The sequence below is a fragment of the Empidonax traillii genome, unplaced genomic scaffold (genome assembly GCF_003031625.1).
Source record: "Empidonax traillii isolate 1590-97213 ecotype Southwest subspecies unplaced genomic scaffold, ASM303162v1 scaffold311:size671644, whole genome shotgun sequence".
NCBI classification, from domain to species: domain Eukaryota; kingdom Metazoa; phylum Chordata; class Aves; order Passeriformes; family Tyrannidae; genus Empidonax; species Empidonax traillii.
The window spans coordinates 278,284-300,651 of NW_020955504.1; the positions used below are offsets into that span (position 1 = coordinate 278,284).

The 22,368-nt window shown below is 39.8% G+C and overlaps 1 protein-coding gene across 1 annotated transcript in view; it reads left to right on the forward strand.

Moving 5' to 3' along the window:
* PLEKHG1 (pleckstrin homology and RhoGEF domain containing G1) overlaps window positions 1–22,368 on the forward strand; it is a 133,451-nt gene that overhangs the window by 68,623 nt on the left and 42,460 nt on the right. Inside the window, exon 4 of the mRNA XM_027891171.1 lies at window positions 14,634–15,172. Coding sequence (XP_027746972.1) covers window positions 14,634–15,172 — 539 coding nt within the window. The remainder of the gene's footprint in view (window positions 1–14,633; window positions 15,173–22,368) is intronic.

Below are 22,368 nucleotides of genomic sequence, written 5' to 3' on the forward strand. Positions count from 1 at the left end.
TTCAGATGAGAATGTGGAGTTCAGTAGTGAATTACCTTTATTTAAACTAAGTATAGGCTGTCACTTCCCACACCCATTCATCTCTGTAACAAAGGGGATAAATGGAAGGGGCAAGTGGGAGTGGTAAGGAGGGATTCCTAGCTACATCACAATGTGCAGAATAATATTGCAGGCTCAAAGCAGAACCACCGGTATCAGCAATACGTTCCTAAACCAATTATGTTAGTTTGAAAAGAGAAAAGCAAACATGAGAGAAAGGAATGTCAATACAGGGGGAAAATGGTGGGCTCCAATATAACACACTCAGTGCATACTGCATAATTGTTTTCCTGTTTGCTAATGGTGATTATCAGGTCTTTTATCTTAAATATGCTTCTTGCCACCTCTAGATGTGAGAGATAGTGCTGACATAGTGGGACTTGGAGTTTGAACTATCCTTTTCAGAGTATATGGAACCTGATAACAAAAAAAACCCCTTATGGTCCTCCCACTAACAAATATAGCAAATCCCTACTTATTTAGCTCCCATGCCTGTATGTCAATGTTAGCGTATTACTGCTAAGAAGATCGATAAAATGGAAGACCTCAACTCAAAATCTTATAAATTGGCAGTGGTGACTGGTTAAGAGTATGGAGTGGCTAGGCATTCCATTCTTGCTTTCCTAGGCTTTCATCCTCTCACATTCCTCTCTGTGCAGTATTCTTCCATTGTAGAGTTACTGGCAGATGCAAAAGTGTAATCAGTAAGTTATCAGCAGCATTAGGACTTTTTAGTAGGATTTTCTGTGTTAGAAGAATATTCTTCTTCCCTAGGCATGAGTGAGTTATGAATAAAACACATATGTAACACATATCAACATATTTTAAATGTAGTGACCAAACTGTATTAGTGTTTGTACAATCTTTTGGTCAGCTGAATGGCTTACTTCTAGAAACACAGTTTGTGTCAATGCTGTTCATCAAGACTTAAAAATGACTTTATATTATTGCACCTAAAGGGCAAAGGGGATTACTGATGTTGAAACCCCTTCTTAATAATTCCAGTGGATCTGCACTGTGCTTCTTGGGAGATGCTTTTTACCAGTCTCTGGTAATTTTGCCATTGAAGATCTCTTACCATTCGTAGCTTCTCTTCTCTCCATCAGCATGCACATGCATGGTACAGTTTAGCTCTGGAGCTATTTCAGTTTTTGATGTTGCATTGTTCTGAGTCAAGATCAGCTATAGCAATTGCCATGCCATGTTAAAGGCAGCAATATGACCACAGTCAGTTTAACTATTCTTGCTCTATATTGTTCAGGCCTTCAGAGCAACATGCCTTTGTCATTGTTTTCAAAGAACTTTGCCCTAATTTCATCAAGAGGGGAATGTTTCTTCCAGATTGTTTTTCTAACCCTCAAAATATTTTGCAATGAATTTATAATTGGCAGAGTCTGTACATAGTTTAAAGTGTTTCAAGTCCTTTAGTTTTATGTTGGAAAGAACATGTATTAATTGAAAAATCATTGAAGTGGAGATTTTAATATCTTTTGGTCTCTGCGAATTGATGCTGATCAATGCAGAAGGGACCTCTTTTACTCTCATGTTACTTTGTCTGGGGAAGAATATAGCCATTCTTATGGCCCACTGTATTGAGAGATCGATAGTTTTGATGCAGAAACAAATATATAGCTGATTTCATCCAGGTCTGTATATAGAAATTATTGCAAAGGAAGGGAAAATTGAGTAAACCCACCATTCTTCTGTTTTGCTGAATAAAGTTAATGAAATTATTTGCAAACTGATTCAGTTCAAGAATCTTACTAAATTGTTATGACTAGTCATCTGTTTTCATTCTCTTACTGCTTTAATTACAGAAACGTCACAAATCTTTTGCCTAATTTTTTTATTAATGAAATGCTTTAATAGTGACAGAATTTCTATATAGCTGTAAAAGTGAAAGCTTCTTACTGAAATTCTGCTTGTGTGAATAACACATTACAGATAATGCGAAAGGGGAGGGATTTGCCCAACTAAACTTCTTTTAACCTATGCCTCTTTGTAATAAAATAATGGTAGTCAGGGTTTCCAAAGAGATGAGGATTTGAAAAGTGAGCATGCCGGCTAATAGCTGTGGTAACAGGCTGAACGTGGTTGAATAATACCAATGTAGTGGCCTCTCGGTGTGTCTCTGCGCCTCAGGGCTCAATAGTGAATGCGCAGCATTGTTTCGCTGTGAAAAGTCTCGGAGCTCTTGGGATGTCAGGGCAGACCGAGGGAAACTGATTTTCAGCTTGTAGCCTCCTTGTAAGAGGGCTGCAAGAAGCCTGGGGGCAGTTAGCCATTGCTCCCGGCTCCTTTGCTCTACCAGCTTCATGCTCGTATGTGGCGAGTCCCCTGCTCAGCAGTGTGCCCGTGGGAGAAGACAAAAGGGGGGTGGTTGGGGAGAAGGATTTTTTCCCTCTTGATGGGTTTCATGGTTGAATGTTAAATGAAAACTTTCCCTGAGGGAAGTTAGAAAGTGACATTTGAATTTAAGGAGAAGCATGGACATAAGTTATTTCATTGAGGATTTACAGCTTATTTGATCACAGGTTTTGGAAGAAAATCAATGTTTTACTGTGTGAAGTTTTTTTAAAATTAACTGAGAGTCTGGCTAAGTTGTGAGAATGGCTCTTAAATGAATTAACTTTTAAGTTCCCATGTGTGTAGGGTATGGAGTTGAGAAAGCTTTGATGTTCTCTCTATAGACAGGAACAACAAGAGGAATTGTTTTTTAGTATGGCTTGTTGAGAAAACCCTGCAGTTCCACCACAGAGTTAATACAACCCCCACCCTCACTCGTTTTAGACAACAAAATTAGCCTTTATGGCCAAGTTTCTCCAAGTTCAGGCTGTGTGTTTTGAATTTGAGAATTTGGATTCCGGCTCTAATTTTTAAATAAGGAAGGATTTGCTACTCCTTTTTCATAGAAAACAAGCAAGTAGAAAACCCAAACAAGGAAAATTGTGGGATTGAATGTCCCTATCTTGAAAGAAAGATACAGCGTGAAGAAGAAATCTGAGAAAAATTATTCCTCTAGCTGTACTAACAGGATTTAAATGGGAGTCTAATTTGCTGTTTTTCCTGTCTCTGATCTAAACATTGAGAAGGCTCATCTGAGTTGTTTACTGAATACCAGCAGTGTTTGGGCCACATGGACAACTTTAAATGTTGTTTATTATAGTTATCAAGAACTCTGAAAACTGGCCAATGTAGAAGTGTCTGAAGGCTGCAAAAGAGAAGTAGTATGGTACTGACTATAAAAGCCAGGAAAGCAGAAGGACAATAGCAGACAGTTATCTGATGTCTTTTCGTGGATGTTTTTAATTTTGTCTACCTTGTTGTAAAACACATAGTGGTATATTTTTTAAGAATGAGGTTTCATGCCTCTCTCTTGTATTTATTTGTCAGAATTTTTCTCCTCCAGATTGACAAAAATTGCATAATAAACCCAGTGTTCAGTAGGAATTTTTTTTGTTTACTGTCTTTCTTTGTATAGTGTTACATTCCATAATTTGTATGGAATGTTAAGAGAATTTTAATGCTTTTAAGTCCATAGGATTATTTTTCTAAAGCTGTTGGTAAAGAAGGCAATAGGGACTCTGCAATATATATATATATATGGCTTTAATGAAATGACTGTCTGCTTCAAATTAAGCATTTTATTGTTCTGATAAGAAAGTACAGAGAAAGACATGACTCAGTAAGTCAATTGCTGTGAATTGTGCACCAAATGTTCACTGTAACCAAGTCCAGGCCTCTGATCTCTTTGCTTCTTGCCCTGTGGCTTCTGAAGTGTGACTGTTGTCACTGTTAATCTTGAATACTGATATGTCAATAAGTGTTCCAGGCATTAACACCATCTGTATATGGGCACAGAGGCTGTACTGCTCTGTACACTGACACTGCAGTGTACACAACCTCAGTTCATGCTTTGCTTCTTGCATACAAAAACTCTAAGGAAAGCATTGCTTGTTTGAGATAGGAATTTTGTTCTCAGTGTTTTGTCTTCATGAAATAACAGCAAAAAAGTAGTAGGGAGTATAGCACACACTGCAGAAGGGCTTTAAAGCAACTCTGAAAACATGGTGAAACCAATTCTTCATCACAAATATGGATCTATTGGAGTGGCTTTCACAGGCTTGCCTGAAAGCTTAATGATAAGGAAGGGAAGCTTCATTTTCTGGTGGCACTGTATTTTCTCTTTACTGCAACAGGTTAAGAACGTTGAACAGGAAAGGCACAAAACATGATGCTCACGCTTTAAAAGTGCAGATTTCCCTCCATGCTCCAGTGGGCCACTTAGAAGGGCCAAATCACAGTGAACAGTCTGGATGTGGTAGGTTCATCAGCAGAAAATAAAAAAATGAAGATTTGGGGTGACTGCACTTTTAAAGATCTGTTGTATGTGGCAGCATACGTTTCTGCTGTGACCAGTTATTTTGTTGCCATTTGGCAGTCTTAGTCTTCTTGACCTTATTTATGTAAAATTCCATATTTAGCTGTGGAAGCAATATAGTGAGAAGACATGGGATATTTTGTACTCCTTTGGACTTGCTTGATTTCTTTTTATTTACTTTCATTTGAAAGGTTGTGAGATTGCAATATACTGATTATTTTATGCTGTAAAAATCTGTTGCAGTCATTTATTAAATAGAGACTCCTTTAACTGTCATTGAATATGTTCCTATTGAACTGGGGTTTTGAAAGAGCTGTTAGCTTACTGTTGTAAAGTCATCTTAAAAACAAGCCCTAATGTTCCCTTTTAAGAGGGTGAGCATAAGAAAACAACTGATGACTTGAAATGCCAAAGCCAGTCTGCAGTGGAGACAGACCATCAGTATGTCTTAGTTCCAACCTGGGTAGAATTTAAAGATTCTTCTCCCCAAGATGCAAACATGAATACTGCTTTCTGCGACTTGTATTTTTATTCAAGAGAAGAAACACAGAAGAAAGCTTTTCTTTTATTGGAAATATGAACATCTGTTTGGAGGAGTCTGCTGCTACTATTCCAGTTCAGTTTCAAAATTCTTGTTGCTAAACTTCCTGAGGTCCAGAGGAGGTTCCAGTAAGTGTCTTCCATTCAAAACCAAATGGGAGAGATCATTTAGCTGTATTTAAAGAAAAACATCAATTATTTAAAGCTTCTGAAACTCACTTCTATTTGGCATCTAACAGTGTCAGCTGTTTCAGGGAATTGGCTTTTACAGAATGTCTTTTGTTTCATATAGGATTTTCACTGGAAAGATTGGAATTCAACAGAAAATTCAGTGGCAGAAGCAAACAACAGACTGTTAAAAAGAGTTTAAAAGATCTAACCTGTTTATGCTAGTTACTGTAGTTACAAGTTCTTGTTAAATTGAAAGGGATGAGTTGTAAAAAGATGCCTTCTTTAGGGTCACACAAGGAAATTTTCACTGTAACTAGCAAGAATGATTCCTAGATGCCATGTTTCCTTCTGGTGAAACTGTGTATCACTCTCAAAAGAGTGAATGTGACTTTATAGTGAGAGACACTTAACATTTTTTAATCTTAAAAACCTTCCAGCGTTCTTGGTAAAGCAAAAAGTGTTGTGTGCTATGGTGGGGGTGCCTAGCCAAGACCTCCCAAGTGCTTATGCTGCAGTGGGCACTGAAACGTTTTGAACTTCAGCAGCAGCTTGAGCAACTTGGCTTAGATGAAGCTGAAAACAGTAGTGTGTTATATGCTGAAGTGACAGGACATTAGCTCAGAGCAGTAGATTAAAACAGGAAGAAGTAGGAACCAGACCTGATGTCCAAGCACTGTTCAATGATATAGCATAGCATGGAAAGACACTAGGAATGTGCCAGAAGCAAGGCCTGATCCTGTGTGGTGCTGAGTGGAAAGAAGAGCCCATGTAGATTTTCATTCCAGCACTAAAGCTTGAGTATAAAAGTACTAAAACATTCACTCAAGCATCGTGTTGAACAATAACTGTTTAAGCTTTATTACTAAATGCCAGTATGGCAGAGAAGAAAAGGATGTAAAAGCCTTGATTATTTGTCATCTAGGGTGGTACTCCTTGTCTTCTGTAGTATTACTCCTCCATATGCATTCATGCATTCATATCTACAAGTCTTCACTAAGTTTTCATTTGCTCTGATTTAGAAAACATTAGAGCTGTACCTTTTTTATTTTTTTTAATAGGAGAGAAGCAAGCCTTCAAAATTCACAAGAAGGTGGGAAACAATTCTTTTAAAAGGCCCATAAATGGAGCATTGGATCCATATGCTTTATTTGTGTTGCAGTACATCAGCAGCATGTGATGGCTTGTTCCTTTTGTTAAGTGTCTCTGCAGTACTGTATACAGATTAAATAGCTACTGCATTGCAGAGAGTTATTAATACACTACATTGCACTTCCAGGGAAGATGTCAGTGTGTCCTTTAGCCTGAATGTACCTTGTGGTTGAGTTATATGTTTTGGGTTTTTTTTTAATTTTGCTGAGGATAACTTATTTCTTCAGTAAACCCTTAGCCAGATGGGAACTATAAAATAACATAATTCTTCACCTCTATAAACTTCACTTATTGTTCAAGTTTAGAAAAATCAAAGCCTTGTTCCTAAATAAAAAGAGGTCACCCTTCTCAAATCCTAAACCTGATACACTAAAAATGAGGTCTTATGCCACTGCATACAATTGGAGGGAGCAGGAGATGGGACAGAGAAAAGTACACAGCTGTTAAAATATAATGCAACTCCTAATATATATAAAATGTTATGAAATCAGAAGAGGGGCCAACCCATTATTTTTCTGGCACATCAGTGTACTGTTTTGTTTGTGATGCACATTAGTAAAACCAGAAGGCTTTTCATTTTCCAGTCTTCTGCACTGATAGCTCTCAGTGCTATGGATGTTTAAAGTGATGGAGGGTAAGGTGTTGTTCTTGGGAAAGTCTCACAGTATGGGGGGAACATCTGCTGACTAATGCATGGGGATGGAAGGGAGAGCTGAGGTCAGATGTGGGTGTGAAGAGGTGAAAGAGCAAGGCAGAGAGAAATAAGGACCTCATCTTTGTTTTCCTCTTCCCTCTACCCACACTAATGCTCATGAGAGCTCACTCTGCCAGTTCAGACTACTGACTGAAGCTTACACCACTTTGTTTCAGCCCCTGATTTTATCTAGCCTGCTGAAACAGATGTGGAACACTGTCACTGAGCCTTCAGACAACTTATTTGTGTGTCATAAGACATAGAAATAAGAAAAACTCTGTAGGCAAGGTGGGCACAAGGTGTGAGGAAGCAGAGGTCCAGAGGGGTGAATCATTAGCTTCTGAGAGAAATATGTTTGAACGTGGAGCATATTAAATGTGTGGTAAATTTGCTACATTCAGTTGATTTGAGTAGCAGGGTACTGCACTGTGTATCTACTGAGAACTTTGGGACTAGCATTGGCCATTCTGTGCCTGTGAATGTGTCTGAGACTTACAGGTATGTGGTAGCTTTGTCTAAAGTATTTTGCACAGATCTTGCAAAAAGATCTTTTAATGTAAATATGTAAGTATTAAAAAAATCCTTAAAAACTACAGAAGAACTTATGCAAGAGAGAGTATGTCTCAATGATCTGAAATTTATCAGCATGGCAACAGGCTGTAAACACCTGATCTTTTAGGCTGGGTAAAAGGGACTTTCACCCCAAGAGCCCTGACGTTCAGATCAAAGTGTTTCACAGCTCTGCAAATGGTCTCAAGGCTGTCTTTACTTCCTTTTCTACCTCCAGTTTCCTGCTGAAAGGCGTTGTTCAAGGACTGTGCTCTTTAGGAAAACTGAATGAAGCTGAGGCCATGTTATGTACAAGGATAGAGGCAGTGAATTTCAAGTGTGATTTTAAAGATAGAGTGCCTCTTTGTGGGCTAGGTTTGAGCATGCAGCTGTGAGAACACACATGGAAAGTAGTGGCAGCATCTGGGAACTCTTCTGATTTGTTTTGCTTCCCAGCTCCAAGATAGAAATGCCATCATCCCCTCCACAGGCCATGGAGACGTCAGCTTTCTCACCGGTTAGCACCAGTCTATATCCTTTTTTCTCCTTTTCTCTGTTCTTTATCTTTTCTCCTGTTTCTCCTCTCCCTGTGTCCTCTCTCCTTTTTTTTTTTTTTCCCCCTTTTACTTTGCTTCACTGTGATTTAGCACAGAGCACTTGATGGTTTGTTTTCCACATTCTCTCCTAAAAATCTTTCCTCTTGCTCTTAAAAAAAACCACTGAAGCATTGCAAGCACCCTGCAGAAGCCTGTTCCTGTTTATGTTAGGGCAGACTAAGATCCAGAATGATTCTATTGCTGAGGATCATCCTATTACATTGCAAGTTCATGGGACTTTTTAACATAAACACAGAAGTTTCACAATACCAACAGGTGATTTATTTGCTTTACACGTGTATCGGTACTGTCTGCAAATCAAAGAGCAAAGTGTGATAAATGCTGTGGAAGTGGGGGCTCTATGTGATGTTTTCACAGTGTTGTGCCTGGAAAAATAGAAGTTAGTGGGTGTTGCTCAGTGAAGTGTGCATTTTAAAGTTACCCACAGTGATACTCATTGTCCTGTCCCTGAATTGCATGATGTCATGTTTCATTTAAAGCTCTTAGTGATGCCGAAGACTGTCGGCGCACTGGGGAAAAGGCGGTGAGAAAGTTGTGAATCAGGTTTCTGTAAAGCCTTTGTGTTTAGGGTTTTGATAGATAAAAGCTGACTCATGCAATATTTCTGGCGAAGGAGCTGTACAGACTAGTAAGAGCTTCTCATTTTACCTGAGTGCCCAGTGAGCTAATTCAGGAACAGCTGAAGTCAGAGCCCGCGCCTCTTCTCTGCCGCACAGGTAGGTCGTGGGTTCTTTGAGAGGATTAGAAAAATAGAGAGGACTTTTTCATCCTGAGTGTGAGGAGCCAGAGACATTCCTCAGTGGTGAGATACTGTCGCAGAGGATTTTCCCTTGCAATAATGTTCTCGGGTATTAGCATGCTTCGTTGTGACAGAAGCTATTCTGCTTTAAGTATTGCAGGGAGCGGGGGGACAGTAATTTGACAGACAGAAGCACATTAGTTGGTGACTTTTTTCCCTTGTTGTGAGGTTTCTAATAAATGGGATTTCTGTTCCTCAAAGTTCAGTTAAAATACTTGGCAGAGTATCGTTTGTGACAGTCTGGACTTGAGATGTAATCCTGCAAATATTGTAGCTCCCTAATGTGATTTTGTTCACAGAGGGTGTTAGTTTTAGAACTGATATGCGTTCATATACAAAATTTAGTGATTAAAAACTGATGACCTTCACTTGGACAATATCCAGAGTAGAGGATATGAGGAGTGTTTTTAAAAAAAACAGGGATTCCTGTAATTTAATTAAATCGTTCTCAGTCAGGAATCTGTAGAACATTTATGTTTGTTTCTAAATTGCGGTGTTGCATTTTGACTTTTGATACTGCATGTAGAAATTGTTCTGGACAAGTTTGCTTAATTGTATCCACAATACGAATGCTTTGTTTGAAATATGAAAATATCTCAAGGGAAAACCGGGAAAGATATTTCTTGTAGTCTCATCACTTTTTTGTAGCTAAACTTCCAAAGGATGTGAATACTGTAATTTCTGGTAATGTTGTCTTTGTAGATAATACCTGATGTGCTCTTTTTCATGCCAGGAGAAAGACAACAACAACGCTAATCATGAATATAAATTGACTTGTGAGTTTTTTGTTGTGCAGTGTGTATGTCTTAAAACATCATGTGTAGTAAACAGAGGAATAAACACCTATATTTAGATGGGACTTGGGCATCTTTAAGTCAATTTTATATTTAAATACAAAGAAGTTTATCTTTCATTGTAGGCTAATATTCTAGCATAGCCGAAGCTGCAGAGGTAATGGAAACCCACTTATCATTACTATGAATATAGTTACAAGCAGAAGTATTTGTTAAAGAAAAGCAAGTAATAGTAGAAGGGTATGCATTTTTGGTGAGAGCTTGTTTATGACTGCCCTCTGAAAACATGAGATATACCAAGATGGTTGCTTTGCATGTGCCTTCAGTGTTGCCAGTAATGTTAGAGTTGCCTGTTGGGGTGAAATGCAGGTATTTCTTGCCCTTGGATGTCTGTAGAATAGGAACATGTCATTGTTTTTGCTGGGGAGTGCTCTGGGGTCATGCTGTGCCATTGTGTGTATGTGATGCAGGAGCAGGGAGGTTTGCAGGGGCTAGGAATGGGGAGAGACTAACTGAATTAATGCAAAGGCACAAACAAGAAATGACCTTGTTTGGGGAGCGTGTTTCCTTCTGAGTAGGGACAAGTAGTAATTATCCTCCTTTCAGTGCTGAACTAACAAGTAATTACTGTTATTCCTTAATTAAAGTATGCAAATTGAAGATTTCTTTTTTTTTTCTCCCCAGACTGAGTTAAATACCGTTATTCACAGCTGACAAAAGTTCTCAATATTATTTTGGTTCATCCTTGAAAAGGTTCAGTAACCAAAAGAAAGCCTAACAAAAAAAGCAGTGAACCGGGCCAGACGTGGGTCATGGTATACAAGACTTGCTCAGAGCGTGTGCCTCTGCAGGCTCTGGGGGTACCTACAATTAGACACACTGTTTGCAGCCTGAGTTTTGATGAATGCATCTACCCGCTAGTGCTGGGGGAGGGGAGGGAGTGGGCTTGTAAATCAGTCCCACAGGGTATAGGACAAATGACTTGCTTTCTATAGTACGTTTATATGAAAGACAGAAATTTGTAAGATGTTACAGGGTTTGCAAAGGCACTGGGTCAGTTATGATTCATAGAGAGCCATCCTGGGGGAGGCTGTTTACTCTCCCCTCGCTCTCATTAATTCACTTGCAAATTTTTCACCAGGCAGCTGGTACAGACCTTAGGTAGCTGGTGCAAGAGTAAAGTTACTTTGCAGTACAACTACGGAGTAAAACTGTACTAGAGTTCTGAAAAGTCAAATGCAGACCCTGAGAGAAAAGAGGATGGGCACGTGTCTGTGGCAATGAACTCAATTCGGCTACTGCCTTTTCTGATGCACTTGTGACTGCAGAAGTCATCTAAAAACTCTGTTCCTGATCATAGAGGTTATTTTCCAACCTAAATGATTCCAAGATGATTGAGTCCAATCATTAACCCAACAATGACAAGTCCACCACTAAACCATGTCAACAAATGCCACATCTACATGCATTTTAAATACCTGCAGGGATGGTGACTCCACCGTTTCCACAAGCCTGTTCCAGTGCTTGACAGCCCTTTTGGTGAAGAAATTTTTCCTAATATCGAATTTATATCTTTCCTGGTGCAACTTGAGGCTGTTTCCTCTTATCCTATCACTTGTTATTTGGGAGAAGAGACCGACCCCCACCTTGCTACAATCTCCTTTCAGGTGAGCAGAGAGTAGAGAGCAATAAGGTCTCCTCTGAGACTCCTTTCTAGACACCCACAGCTCCCTCAGTTGCCCCTCACAAGACTTGTGCTCCAGACCCTTCACCAGTTCCATTGCCCTTCTCTGGACACACTCCAGCACCTCAATGTCTTTCTTGTGGTGAGGGGCCCAAAACTGAACACAGGACCTCACCAGTGCCCAGTAAAATGCTGCCTAGTCTCAGAGGGGTTTCTGAAGACAAATTTGTGAAGCTTTGGAACATTTACAGATCCTGTGTTATTGGGAAGGGCTATGGGTTTCTAACAGCTACGTGTACCTGAGGCAGAAATTGAGAGGTTGGCAGAGCCAGGGTGTGTCCCCAGGTTCTGATTTCCACAGGCAGAGTGTTTGGTACAGGACTTGCCAGCTGGGGAAAAGGACCTGCTTCCTGGTTCCATGACCTGCTGAAATCCCAGGTCCACCGTGACCTGCTTTTTTCCCAGGTGCACCAGCTGCCTAGGTGCCTAGCTGCTCTCTGCAGGAGCACTGGATTTTTGTACCATTAGAGTGGATCCCGAGAAACATGCTTTGCTGGTTGGAGGTATGATGGACAAAATTTTAACAAAAGTTCTCCACGGAGAAGCCAAAGGACCAATTTACACCTGGCTAGGAAACGAATAAGAATGAAGTATAAAGTAACTTTTGAAGTTAATAGTCAGGATGAGGCTTTGAGGACAAAACAGACCAAATAGCAAATACTTTGGTGTAATTTCTATGGAACCATGCAGGAATAGTAATTTGTATTAAAAAATGGAGGAACTTGAGTCAACCATATTGCTTGCCTGGGTTTTGCCAAGGTCAGGTGTTAAAGAGCAAGCCCATTTTAACTATTAAAACTAATCCTTGGTTTTTTTGATGTAGAATGACATTGTCATTAAACAAGAAAATAAGTGGGTTTGCTTGTTTTGGTTTTCTAAAACATGTTAAGATCTCCCAGGGCTTCTGGTTATGTCATATAAAACTGCTTTTAACATTTTTTTCTGATTCTAATGTCATCGGTATGAACTGTGTTTTGGGGTTTTTTTCATATTAATGAGCCTGACAATGCTTGCAAAGCAAATGCTACATATTAATGCCTTCAGGTTATTATCTTAGAGGCAGACTGCATATCAGTGAAACAGGAAGAAAAGAGTGTGGGGTAACAGAATTTCACAACAATCCTTTATTTCCCCCCTAAATGTGGCTAATCAGGTGTTTCTTTGTCATGTAATTTTAGTAAAATATCTTGGAGTAAGTTAACAGAAGGGTGTCCCTGTTATCTTTTTTATCCTGTGCATTTTTCAAGGGGGGCATTTTTCATTCATCTGCACAGCAACATTGTGCTTTCTAACTTAAATATGAAAAATGATCCGAATCTGATAGCAAAAATACATTCTTTCTTATAAAAAATGTACTCTTTCTTATCACAAGCAATATGAAGGTGAACATCACTGTGCATATCGCTTTGGAAACAAGAGAACTTCACTGCATTTTCAGTTTTAATTTTTTTCCTGGTTTACTGCTTTATATTTTATTTTGGAGTTGGTACTTCATGTGGTTTATTGAAAAAGGGTAAGAAAATGTGCTTCTGTGCTGCAAAACTAGAAGAAGCTGGCACAAAGAAATGCTATAGATTTTTAGACTACAAGGTAAAACTGGGCGTCCAGAGGTGCCAAATAATTTTTTAATCTAGTGGCCAATTTCTGACCCATGTAATGAACAAATTACTCTCAGTTTAATTCCATGCATCACCTTGAGGGCAATACTTCTCCTTAAAAGAAAGCTAATACCATCATCACTGAAATGGCACTAATAATTACTCACATACAAATAAAATCTTATGCATTCAAGATAGGCCAAATCAAAACATTCTTCTCTGCAATTTGATTTCTGTTTACTTTGGATTGATTTTGAAAAATAGGAGAGTTGCTTTCTGCTTTGGATGAAATTCTTCCTCTGCTCTGATAGTCGCATGAGCCATGTGTCCAGGAGGTTTCTGCTTGTACTTGCATAGCAAGTGTGCCTCAGTTCAAGAAGGGCCACCTTAAAGTTTGGGCGGGTTTGATTTGCAACTTTATGGTTTCTTTACTGAAACTGTTGTCTAGAGCTGTAATTGCTGGTATGATTTTTGAAAAGTGAGGTTGTCACTGGACTAAAATAAGGACTAAGCTACCCACAGAGTGGTTAGCTTCAGTATTACTTTTCTTCCTAAATTGTCACAAGTTTCCCTTTTTCACAGAACAGACATTCTGAAATTCTGAAAGTTGAGGCAAGATTTTTTTGGGTGGACACTTCTTACGGAAATGAAGCCTTGACATATTGAATTTATCTGTAGCTGCTTTTGCAGATTCTCATGCTGCATCACACACAACTTGGCCAGAGACAAATCTGCATTGCATTGTGGACAGTGTTCTGCAGGGCATTTTGGCAGTGATAATAAAGCAGAACTGGAACGCCGACAGGAAGACAGACATCTTATTTTGTCGTTGCACTGATCTGAAAAACAGCTTTAGGTCAGTTCAGCAGGGGGTAATATTCTGGCTGGAGAAGAACAGTTTTAGAATTATTTATTTTCCCAGTAGAAAACTGAATTATTTGGCAGTACTCTTTCCTGCAGGGACTCTTTCTTCAGAAACTACATTATTTTCACTGGGAAATCATTATGCTTTTAGTGTTTTTGTACAAGCCACAGAGCTGGTAATTGATAACTGCTTTTAGTTTTTGTTTGACTGTTGGCCTTACAGGATTCAAAACAAAAGAGACTTTCTGGTATCACTGTGTGTTTCTTGAGTTTTCCAAACCTCCCAAACCATGATCAGCGCTCGGCTGGGAGATAGCAGAGACTGTTCCAAACAGAGTTGGGTGGGCTTTTTTAACTTCAGGGAAAATCTTTGAGTCCTATTTTTCTCCTGTGCTGTGCCTGAGCAGTGCCTCTGCTAGCAACATGCCTAGCACACTGGCACAAGAAGGATGTGCTAGAGACATACATGTGAACAGGAGGAATGTTATGTCTCTGTTGTAGCCCCCAGTGGGGGATCCCCATCACCTAAAAAGCATCAGAGTCACAGTGACCCCCAAATCATGTTGTTCTGGTTGTCTTTTAGTTAAAATAGAGTTGTGGCAGTTTTTTATGCAAACGGCTTTAAATGGTCTGCTGGCAACTTTTCTGTTATGTGGGGCAGCACCAGTAAACTAACTTCTGTTTGTTTGTTTAGATGACTTCCACTTGCCTCTTGATGTTGTACCAGCTGTGACAGAGGCCCTTGACTCCAAGACAAAAGGGGAAGATTTGCACAAGGAGAGCAGACCTTTCCACTACTGTGAAAAAAACACCATGGACCTGTCAGACAGTGACCGTCCTGTCAGCTTTAGTTCCACTTCCTCCTCTGCGTCCTCCAGGGACAGTCACTGCTCCTTTGGAAGCAGAATGACCTTGGTTTCCAACAGCCACTTGGGATTGTTCAACCAGGATAAAGAAACTGGTGCCATCAAGCTAGAACTAGTCCCTGCCAGGCGATTTTCCAGCAACAAGATGTGCAAAAATTCCACTGTTGAACAAGAGGATCCTGAGGAAAGCCTTGAAAAAAGGCCAAGCGTGCCAAGGAAAGTAGAACCAAGAGGAGCAAACAAAAACTGTGCAATGTCCCTCGTCACAGAGCCCACCAGTCCGAAGCTTCTCTACGTAGACAGAGTTGTCCAAGAGATTTTGGAAACAGAGAGGATGTATGTGCAGGATCTAAAAAGCATTGTCAAGGTAGGGGTCTTGGTTAGGAGGGTGTTAACTGTTCCATAATGTCATTTTTTACATTGTTTGATTTCACAACAGGACAGATGGTCCTGACAATGGAACTGGCATTTGCTGGTCTTTATAAAGCAGTGTAATATCATTGTTCTAGTGTGTTTCTAGGGTTTTTTTTATTAGATAAATCTAAGCTGTTGCTATGCTTTCATGAAGAAATAACAGAAAAAAATCCTACAGTCGGCATCCCTAGTGAACAAAGAGTGATAAACTCTTTGCAGTAACAAAACTCTTTTTATATTTACAAAAAAATGTATGTTGCTCTGTATCCTAGAATGTATAGCAAGAAGCAAACAGAAGACATCTGTAAATACCCCTTTAAAGGCTTTATCTAAAGGGTCTTACTTATTGATTATTCCATCCCTCTCCACCCAAGTCCTAGTCCTGCAAGTTCTTTCTTTTCCACATGCAAGTTACCTTTCCCTCCCTCCTTTCATGCAGCTCACAGCTGCAGTCTGTTCTTCCTGTGTCCTTGACTTCTAGTATTCAATATGGCGTTTTTAATTGCTGGAAAATACTCTTGTTTGACTGATTTATGAAGGAATTGTTTTCTGTAATACTAATTCTGAAGTAATGTTGCTAGTAAGTGGCTGTAGCATTTATTAGCAACAGTGAAGTTTTTGTCCAATCCCCAACCTAACTGTACATTTTATTTCCCTTTTCTAGTACAGGAAAAAAATCAGAAAAAATACAGGAAAAAATCAGAAAAAATACAGAAAAAAATTCTGTGGATTGTTCTTTTCACATCATGTACTCATGGCTGTGCCATCCAAATTGTGTTGTTTTGCATTTTTGAAGATGACAGTTAAGTCCCTTGGCTATTGTTTGTAGTCAACGTACTTAGCCCGCAAAGAAGAGTTTCTTGGGAGGTGCATGTTTAATGCACTATTTGTAGAACTTAGAGCTCAAAGTAGGTGTATGTGGTCACCTGAAAAAGGAAATACCAGCCAGCTGGAGATATTCTCCCCACCCACAGCTCCAACCTGCCTGGTCCCCCAAGCAGTAGTGGGGAAGGCTTTGATAACACAAATGAACATCATGATTAAACACCCCAGCCCCCTAAGTTTACATAAAGGTGGCTTTTTCTGCAAGACTTCATTGGTATCCGTAGCTGGTGCTGTTTTACTACATTCAGCTGTTGCCCGAGTTTCATTTTGGAGTGCTAAAGTTGTCAGATGCTGCAGAGCCAAGTCAGCTTCTGTGTGTAGTCACCACTCACTAGGCATGACTTCCATGCAAGGTTTTGGAAACCTTAGCGCTCACTCGTCCATCTATGCAGTAAACTGTACAACTTGAGAAACTGAAAACAATAATTAAAATCTTGAAGCAGATTTTTTGTTTACAAGTAGGAAGACCAGTAAATGCTTTCTAGAAAATACTTTAAGCATCACTACGGTAGATGTAGATTAAATAAGGCAAATGCACTTCTAGTTCGGAAAGAACTGGAGGAATTGTGAACCTGTGAAATGCCCAAGCCTATTTCTTGCAGCAATTAATAATGAATCTTGAAAGCTTTGTGTGGCACAAGACAGCTTACTTGAGAGATGGAATAGTTGGCAAGTGGGTCTTTTCTTAGGTGCTGAGGATTCATGGTGTTCAAAGGAGCTACTTCCCAGATGGTAAGGACAGTGGGGAACCATCTGCCTCAGCCTGTGCAGAATGTTCTTTGCTTGGTTTTGGGGGAGAGAGGTGTGACTGGAAGCACATTACAGAAGAGCCCATTTCATATGTTTCTTAGGATTCCTTTCTCCACAAGTTACTTTAGCAATACTGCAGTAATTTACCTAAGCAAGAGTGGAGGTTGTGAGGAGGTTGGGCATAATCCACAGACGTCTGTAGGAGTGCTGTAGCCTTATAGGGCTTGATTATCTGCACCTCTGTGACTTGAGGCCATTTAGTTTGGCAGGCAGATACCTGGTGCTGAGCCAAACTAAGATGAAGGGAAGCAGCTTCATTTTCCAGATAAACATGGATCAGATTTGGCAGCTGGTTAGGAAATGGGATGAGAATGGGAAAAGGAGAGCTGGAGAGAGGTTAAAGGGCAACTGCTGCCCAAGGAGCTGAAGAGATATATGAAGGTGGGAGCTGGTTGAAGAAAGCATAAGTGATAAGTGAAGAGAGAGAAAATCATTAGAGGGAAAACAATATAAGGAAATTAGGGAAAACCCAGAAAGTGGAAAGTTAAAATGTGGATTGGTTTGAACTGGAGTTCTCTAGCAAGTTTGCAGCTGCCTGCAGTAGAATATCACAGAATGAGTAATGTTGTAAGGAACCACAGATGGAGTCATTCAGTTCAACCTTCTTTCTCAAGCTGGGTTGTCCTAGAGCAGAAGGCACGGAATTGTCCATATGATCCTTGAATATCTCCAGTGGTGGAGACACCACAACCAGCTGGGTAGTCTGTTCTATTGCATAGTCACCTGCAAAGTAAAGAAGTTCTTCTTCATGTTCAGGTGGAACTTCCAGAGCATCAGTTTCTGCCTGTTGCTTCTTGCCCTAGTGCCTAGATCCTAATCATCTTTGCAGCCTTCCGCTGGACTTGCTTCAGGAGTTCAATGTCCCTCTTGTACTGAGGAGCCCAGAACTGGACACAGAACTCCTACTTAACTAGGGCTAAGTAAAGGAGCAGGATCACCTACCTTGACCTTTTGACAATGCTCTTCCTAATGCGCTCCAGGATACCATTGGCCTTTGTGGGCACAAGGGCACACTGCTGGCTCATGGACAGCTGGTTGTCCACCAGGACCTTGGACGCTTATGTACACAGTCTAAAAATAGTAAGGAGGGTCTGGTGGGGATTTCCTTTTTTTCAGGGAGCAGGGGGAGGAGGGTGTTGTGTGGGGTGGGGTTTATTTGGTTGGTTTTTTAGGGTTTTGGAGGTTGGGATTTTTTTTTTTTTTTTAATTAGTTTGGGGGGGGGGAATATTGGTTTTTGTTTTGCTTAGAGGTTTTTTTAATATATTCACACACTTTCCCATTATCCAGATCATTAATGAATACATTAAACAGGATGGAACCCAGTATGGGTATGCCACTAACCTCCAACTTCATTTTGTGCCTGTGAATACCATGCTTAAGTCCTGTCTGGTTAGGCAATTTTCAGTCAAATTTAGTGTCTGTTTATCCAGCTCATACTTCTTCAACTTGGGTGTGAGGATCTTAAGAAGTTAAAAGCCTTTCTGAAGTCAAGGGAGACAATATCCACTGCTTTCCACTGATACACCAAGCCAGTTGTTTTATAGTTAAAGGTTTATCAGACTGGTCAACTTTCCCTTGATGAATCCCTGATGACTGTTCTTGATTACCTTCTTGCCCTCAGTGTGCCTGGAACTGGTTCCCAGGACTAGCTGCACACAAATGACCCATTAACATGGATGATGTGAAATTGCATGAAGGATCCTGGTAATAGTTGTAATAACAGAAGTCAGCTCGGTAAGAGTTAGCCTAGCACAGTATTTGGGCAGTGTCCTTTCAACCTGTGTTGTCCTTAGAACAGAGAGTTATCATGCCTGAAGCAAAACTCTATGGATAAATGGGGCAAAATACAATGTCACCCTTTTTGATGCTTGTATTGACCTAATGCTGTTAGGTCATTGATAAGAAAACAAATAAAAATAAACTAAAAAGACATAACTTCCAGGCCTTTTGAGTATCTGGGTGATGTTGACAGTGCCAAGTTGGTAGACAGAAGTAAAAATTGACTTCATGGGACATGGTTAATGTGACTTTTAAATTATACTGGAGACCTGCTGAGGTTCTCCAGCTTTCTTTCAAACTGCTGATAAAAAGTATTTAATGGTCTTAGGATGAGTGAGAGGAGGCTGTACAGGTGCTATTTGGCACCCTTTGCTCCAGGATATGCATTAAAACCCAACTGCTTTTCTAGCCAGTACAGCCATTTTCTCTATGACCTCGATGAGTTATGATTGTTTTGAGGCACACTGCCGTGACTCTTGCACAGGCAAGCATTTCAACAAAGATAGAGAGAACTTTTCCATCATTTGGTATGTTTTATCAGATGATCTGTTAAGGATAATTAAAGTTTTCAATGAGTGCAGCTTGAAGCTTGTTTTGGGCAAGTTTGTGATGAGAAATCGGATATCTCTGCTTCCTGCTTGTGGCATTCTGACAGGTGTACTGGCCAGGGCAAAACTCACTGACCTTCTCCTCTTCAGGACCTACTCTGACTTTTTCAAGTAGTAATGTAGTTAGAATAGGCATAACCTTCAATTACAGTCACTTACTCAAGTAACTTTTTTTTCCCCTGAATTGAATTCTGTCTCAGAATTTATAATAAAACTATGTTTTGCCCTTGCAGTTCGTAGGAGTCAGAAGCCCCCATTCATAATTTGTACAGTAGCTAGTAACCGTAGAGAGACATCCACATTTGTGTTTTACTTTTGCAAAATGAAGGAATGATGCAAATGCATTGTTACAATGCTTGCATCTGTCATTTTACATTAAACACCTTCACAGTGATATCAGCTTACTCAGAACATCAAGATGCACATCATGGACCTCAGTCTTGCTACAGGATCCTCTGTCCGTAAAATAAAATAAGTAAAAAGTCATCGGTTTCTGTACAATAGCTAGAGGGGAATGAAGCATGCATTGTCAGTGCGTTTCACAAATATCTGATGCAAACAGATGTTGAGCATCAGGAATCTTGAACTCAGTCTGAAATCTGTGAGCCTTCATTTATGTGAATAAGGTTCTCTACCCTTTCATTCCAAATTAGTGGGTTTTTTGGTTTATTTGTTTGTTTTAACCATCCCTACTGGACTAGTTGAAGTCTTTGTCCTATCTCCCTTCCATATCTTTTGTCCCTGGCTCCATTTTTTTATACTTAAGACTCCTCATTTGAGAAAGTCCCATTCTCCTCTGCACAGTCTTCTACCTGTAATCTTCCTGCCTATCTTTCCTAAGTCTTCTCTCCAAAGGACCATTGCTAGAAGTTGCTGTTGAGGATATGTTAATTTGAGGGGTTTCTCCTCCCCATCCCATCCCCCCTGTTTGGTAAAATATAGGGGAATTTACACAAAGACAGCAAAAGGCATACTCTCAGAAACAAAGTCTCCATTATGTTTGAATCTGCTACTGTCCCTCCTTTAGACGTGAAGATATGGTTCATGTCCCTGCTAGTCAGCCTGGGAATGCTTGTCTTCTCAGGGGAAAGGTCACCAAAATTTTTCAACATGAGCAAAAAAGGGCATTCTTTCTCTAAAAGCCCCGGGGGGATGCTTTTGCTGAAATCTCCTAGAACAACTCATCAGGAAGACAGGTTTCTGGTGTGGAAAGCTGCTTCCAAGTGAACATTTCTGTCGAAATTATATACCCTTTGGAGGGTGGGGGCCGGCCTTGCAAGGGGAAATATTGGATGTTTGAGGTAGATACGTGTTGTGCCACCAATGATTAAGGGAAACCCTTCAGAGAGGAAGTCAGCATCGGAATTCTATTGTTCCTGGTTTCCTGTATCCCAGTGCTGCAGTTAGAGGCTGTTTACTTCTACGTTTTAGGCAATTAGTTAAAAAGAGTGTGTGCATTGTCACTTGTGATGTGTTAGTAAAAACTTGTGCACTGGGTTGCTGGATAGCATAACTCTCAAGGTTAATTCTTTCTAGATTCAAAAGCTGGGAATCCCAATATAGCTAGGGCATCCCATAATGCTGCATACCTGAGGAAGATACCTTTAGGTTGCTGACATGTTGCATGTGAAGATGTTACTCTGGGAGAGTGCCTCAGTTTCACAGTGCAGAATTCCAACACCCACCAGTAGAAATGGTTAATTAGCAGAGCTGCTCTTTTTGAGAATTTTGTACATGAGAGTGCTTCACAGAGTGCTTCAATGTAAAGTTTATTGAATGTTACTGAGAAAAACTTTGATCTGCGAAGATGTACTGGTCCTTCCTATAGGAGCATCCTGAATTTCATGGCTCTGCTGCAACCATCAGACTGTAATGATGGATGACGGCATTCTTACAAAGGATTTTCATCACTTCTATTTCACACAGTATAGGATGCATTAATATTTGATCTCAGAACAAGTGTTTTTCTTCAGTGTATTAAAACCAGAAGTTAGCATACTGTATGGTTTTAAAGCCACAGATGAAAATCTCAGCTTCATGTACAAGTACTGCAGTTTTACAAGTTTAGCCTGCATGACAAAGATTGCTGACATAATTTATTTGTCTTAAATCTTGAGCACAAAAGAGAGAACTCAGGTGATAGCTGTGTGATTTTTAGGCAGTTTACTTTTAGTTTTCTCATAAACAGAGTGACGATTTGGAATCAGGCTTGCCTCCCTCGGGCCACCTGCAGAGCCTGTCCCATATAGAGAGAAAAAACATTCAGTTTAGATTTAAAGCAAACCACTGATATTTAGAGTGAGATTCCTCCTTTGAATTTTGTCTTGCATTTAAAGTAGGTTAGCACACATATTGTCCTTTCTGACTAGGAATTGAACACTATGCTTTTATAAAATTTGGATGAACAGTTTAAATTACCTGCAAAACAAATATTATGGCCATGACAGCGATAAATGTAACTATGATTGATGTTTGTTACACTATTGAGCTGAATTTTCTCACTGCTCTTTTGTCATCTATGAAGAGCAAACTGCGTCAAATTCTGATCAATCTCCTTAGGGAAAACTTGGCTTCAAAGCAAGGGACATTTTCTCCAATAATATTGAGATACAATAGCTGAAACTAAAGCATCTCGATATCCAAGAGGCCTTCTCAAAGTCTATAAAGTTTAAGCAGAGTTACAGCAGTATAAATCGGAGCACAAAAATGTTCCACTTATAAAATCTGTAATGAATTTCTAAGCAGCTGTACTGGAGAACATTAATGTTGTGTTTTGTTTCTGGAGTTACTGTTTACAAATTAGGACTAAAATCCCCAGTGCAGACTGCTGAAAAGTGAGCTAGCTAAGAACAGCACAAGGTAAGTTACCAAACAGGTATAAGCAGCTGTTCTGGATACTTTTAAAAAAATACATAAAGTAAATCAGACTTCTTTCTTCTGATGCAGTGGGATAGTTCAGTTTCCCCTGCAAACTCCTTGCTTCCTGTATGTGTGCCATATTAAATACCCTAAAGCAACCTAAAGTAATGGAAGTATACACAACAACACAAGCTGTTCATGCCTTAA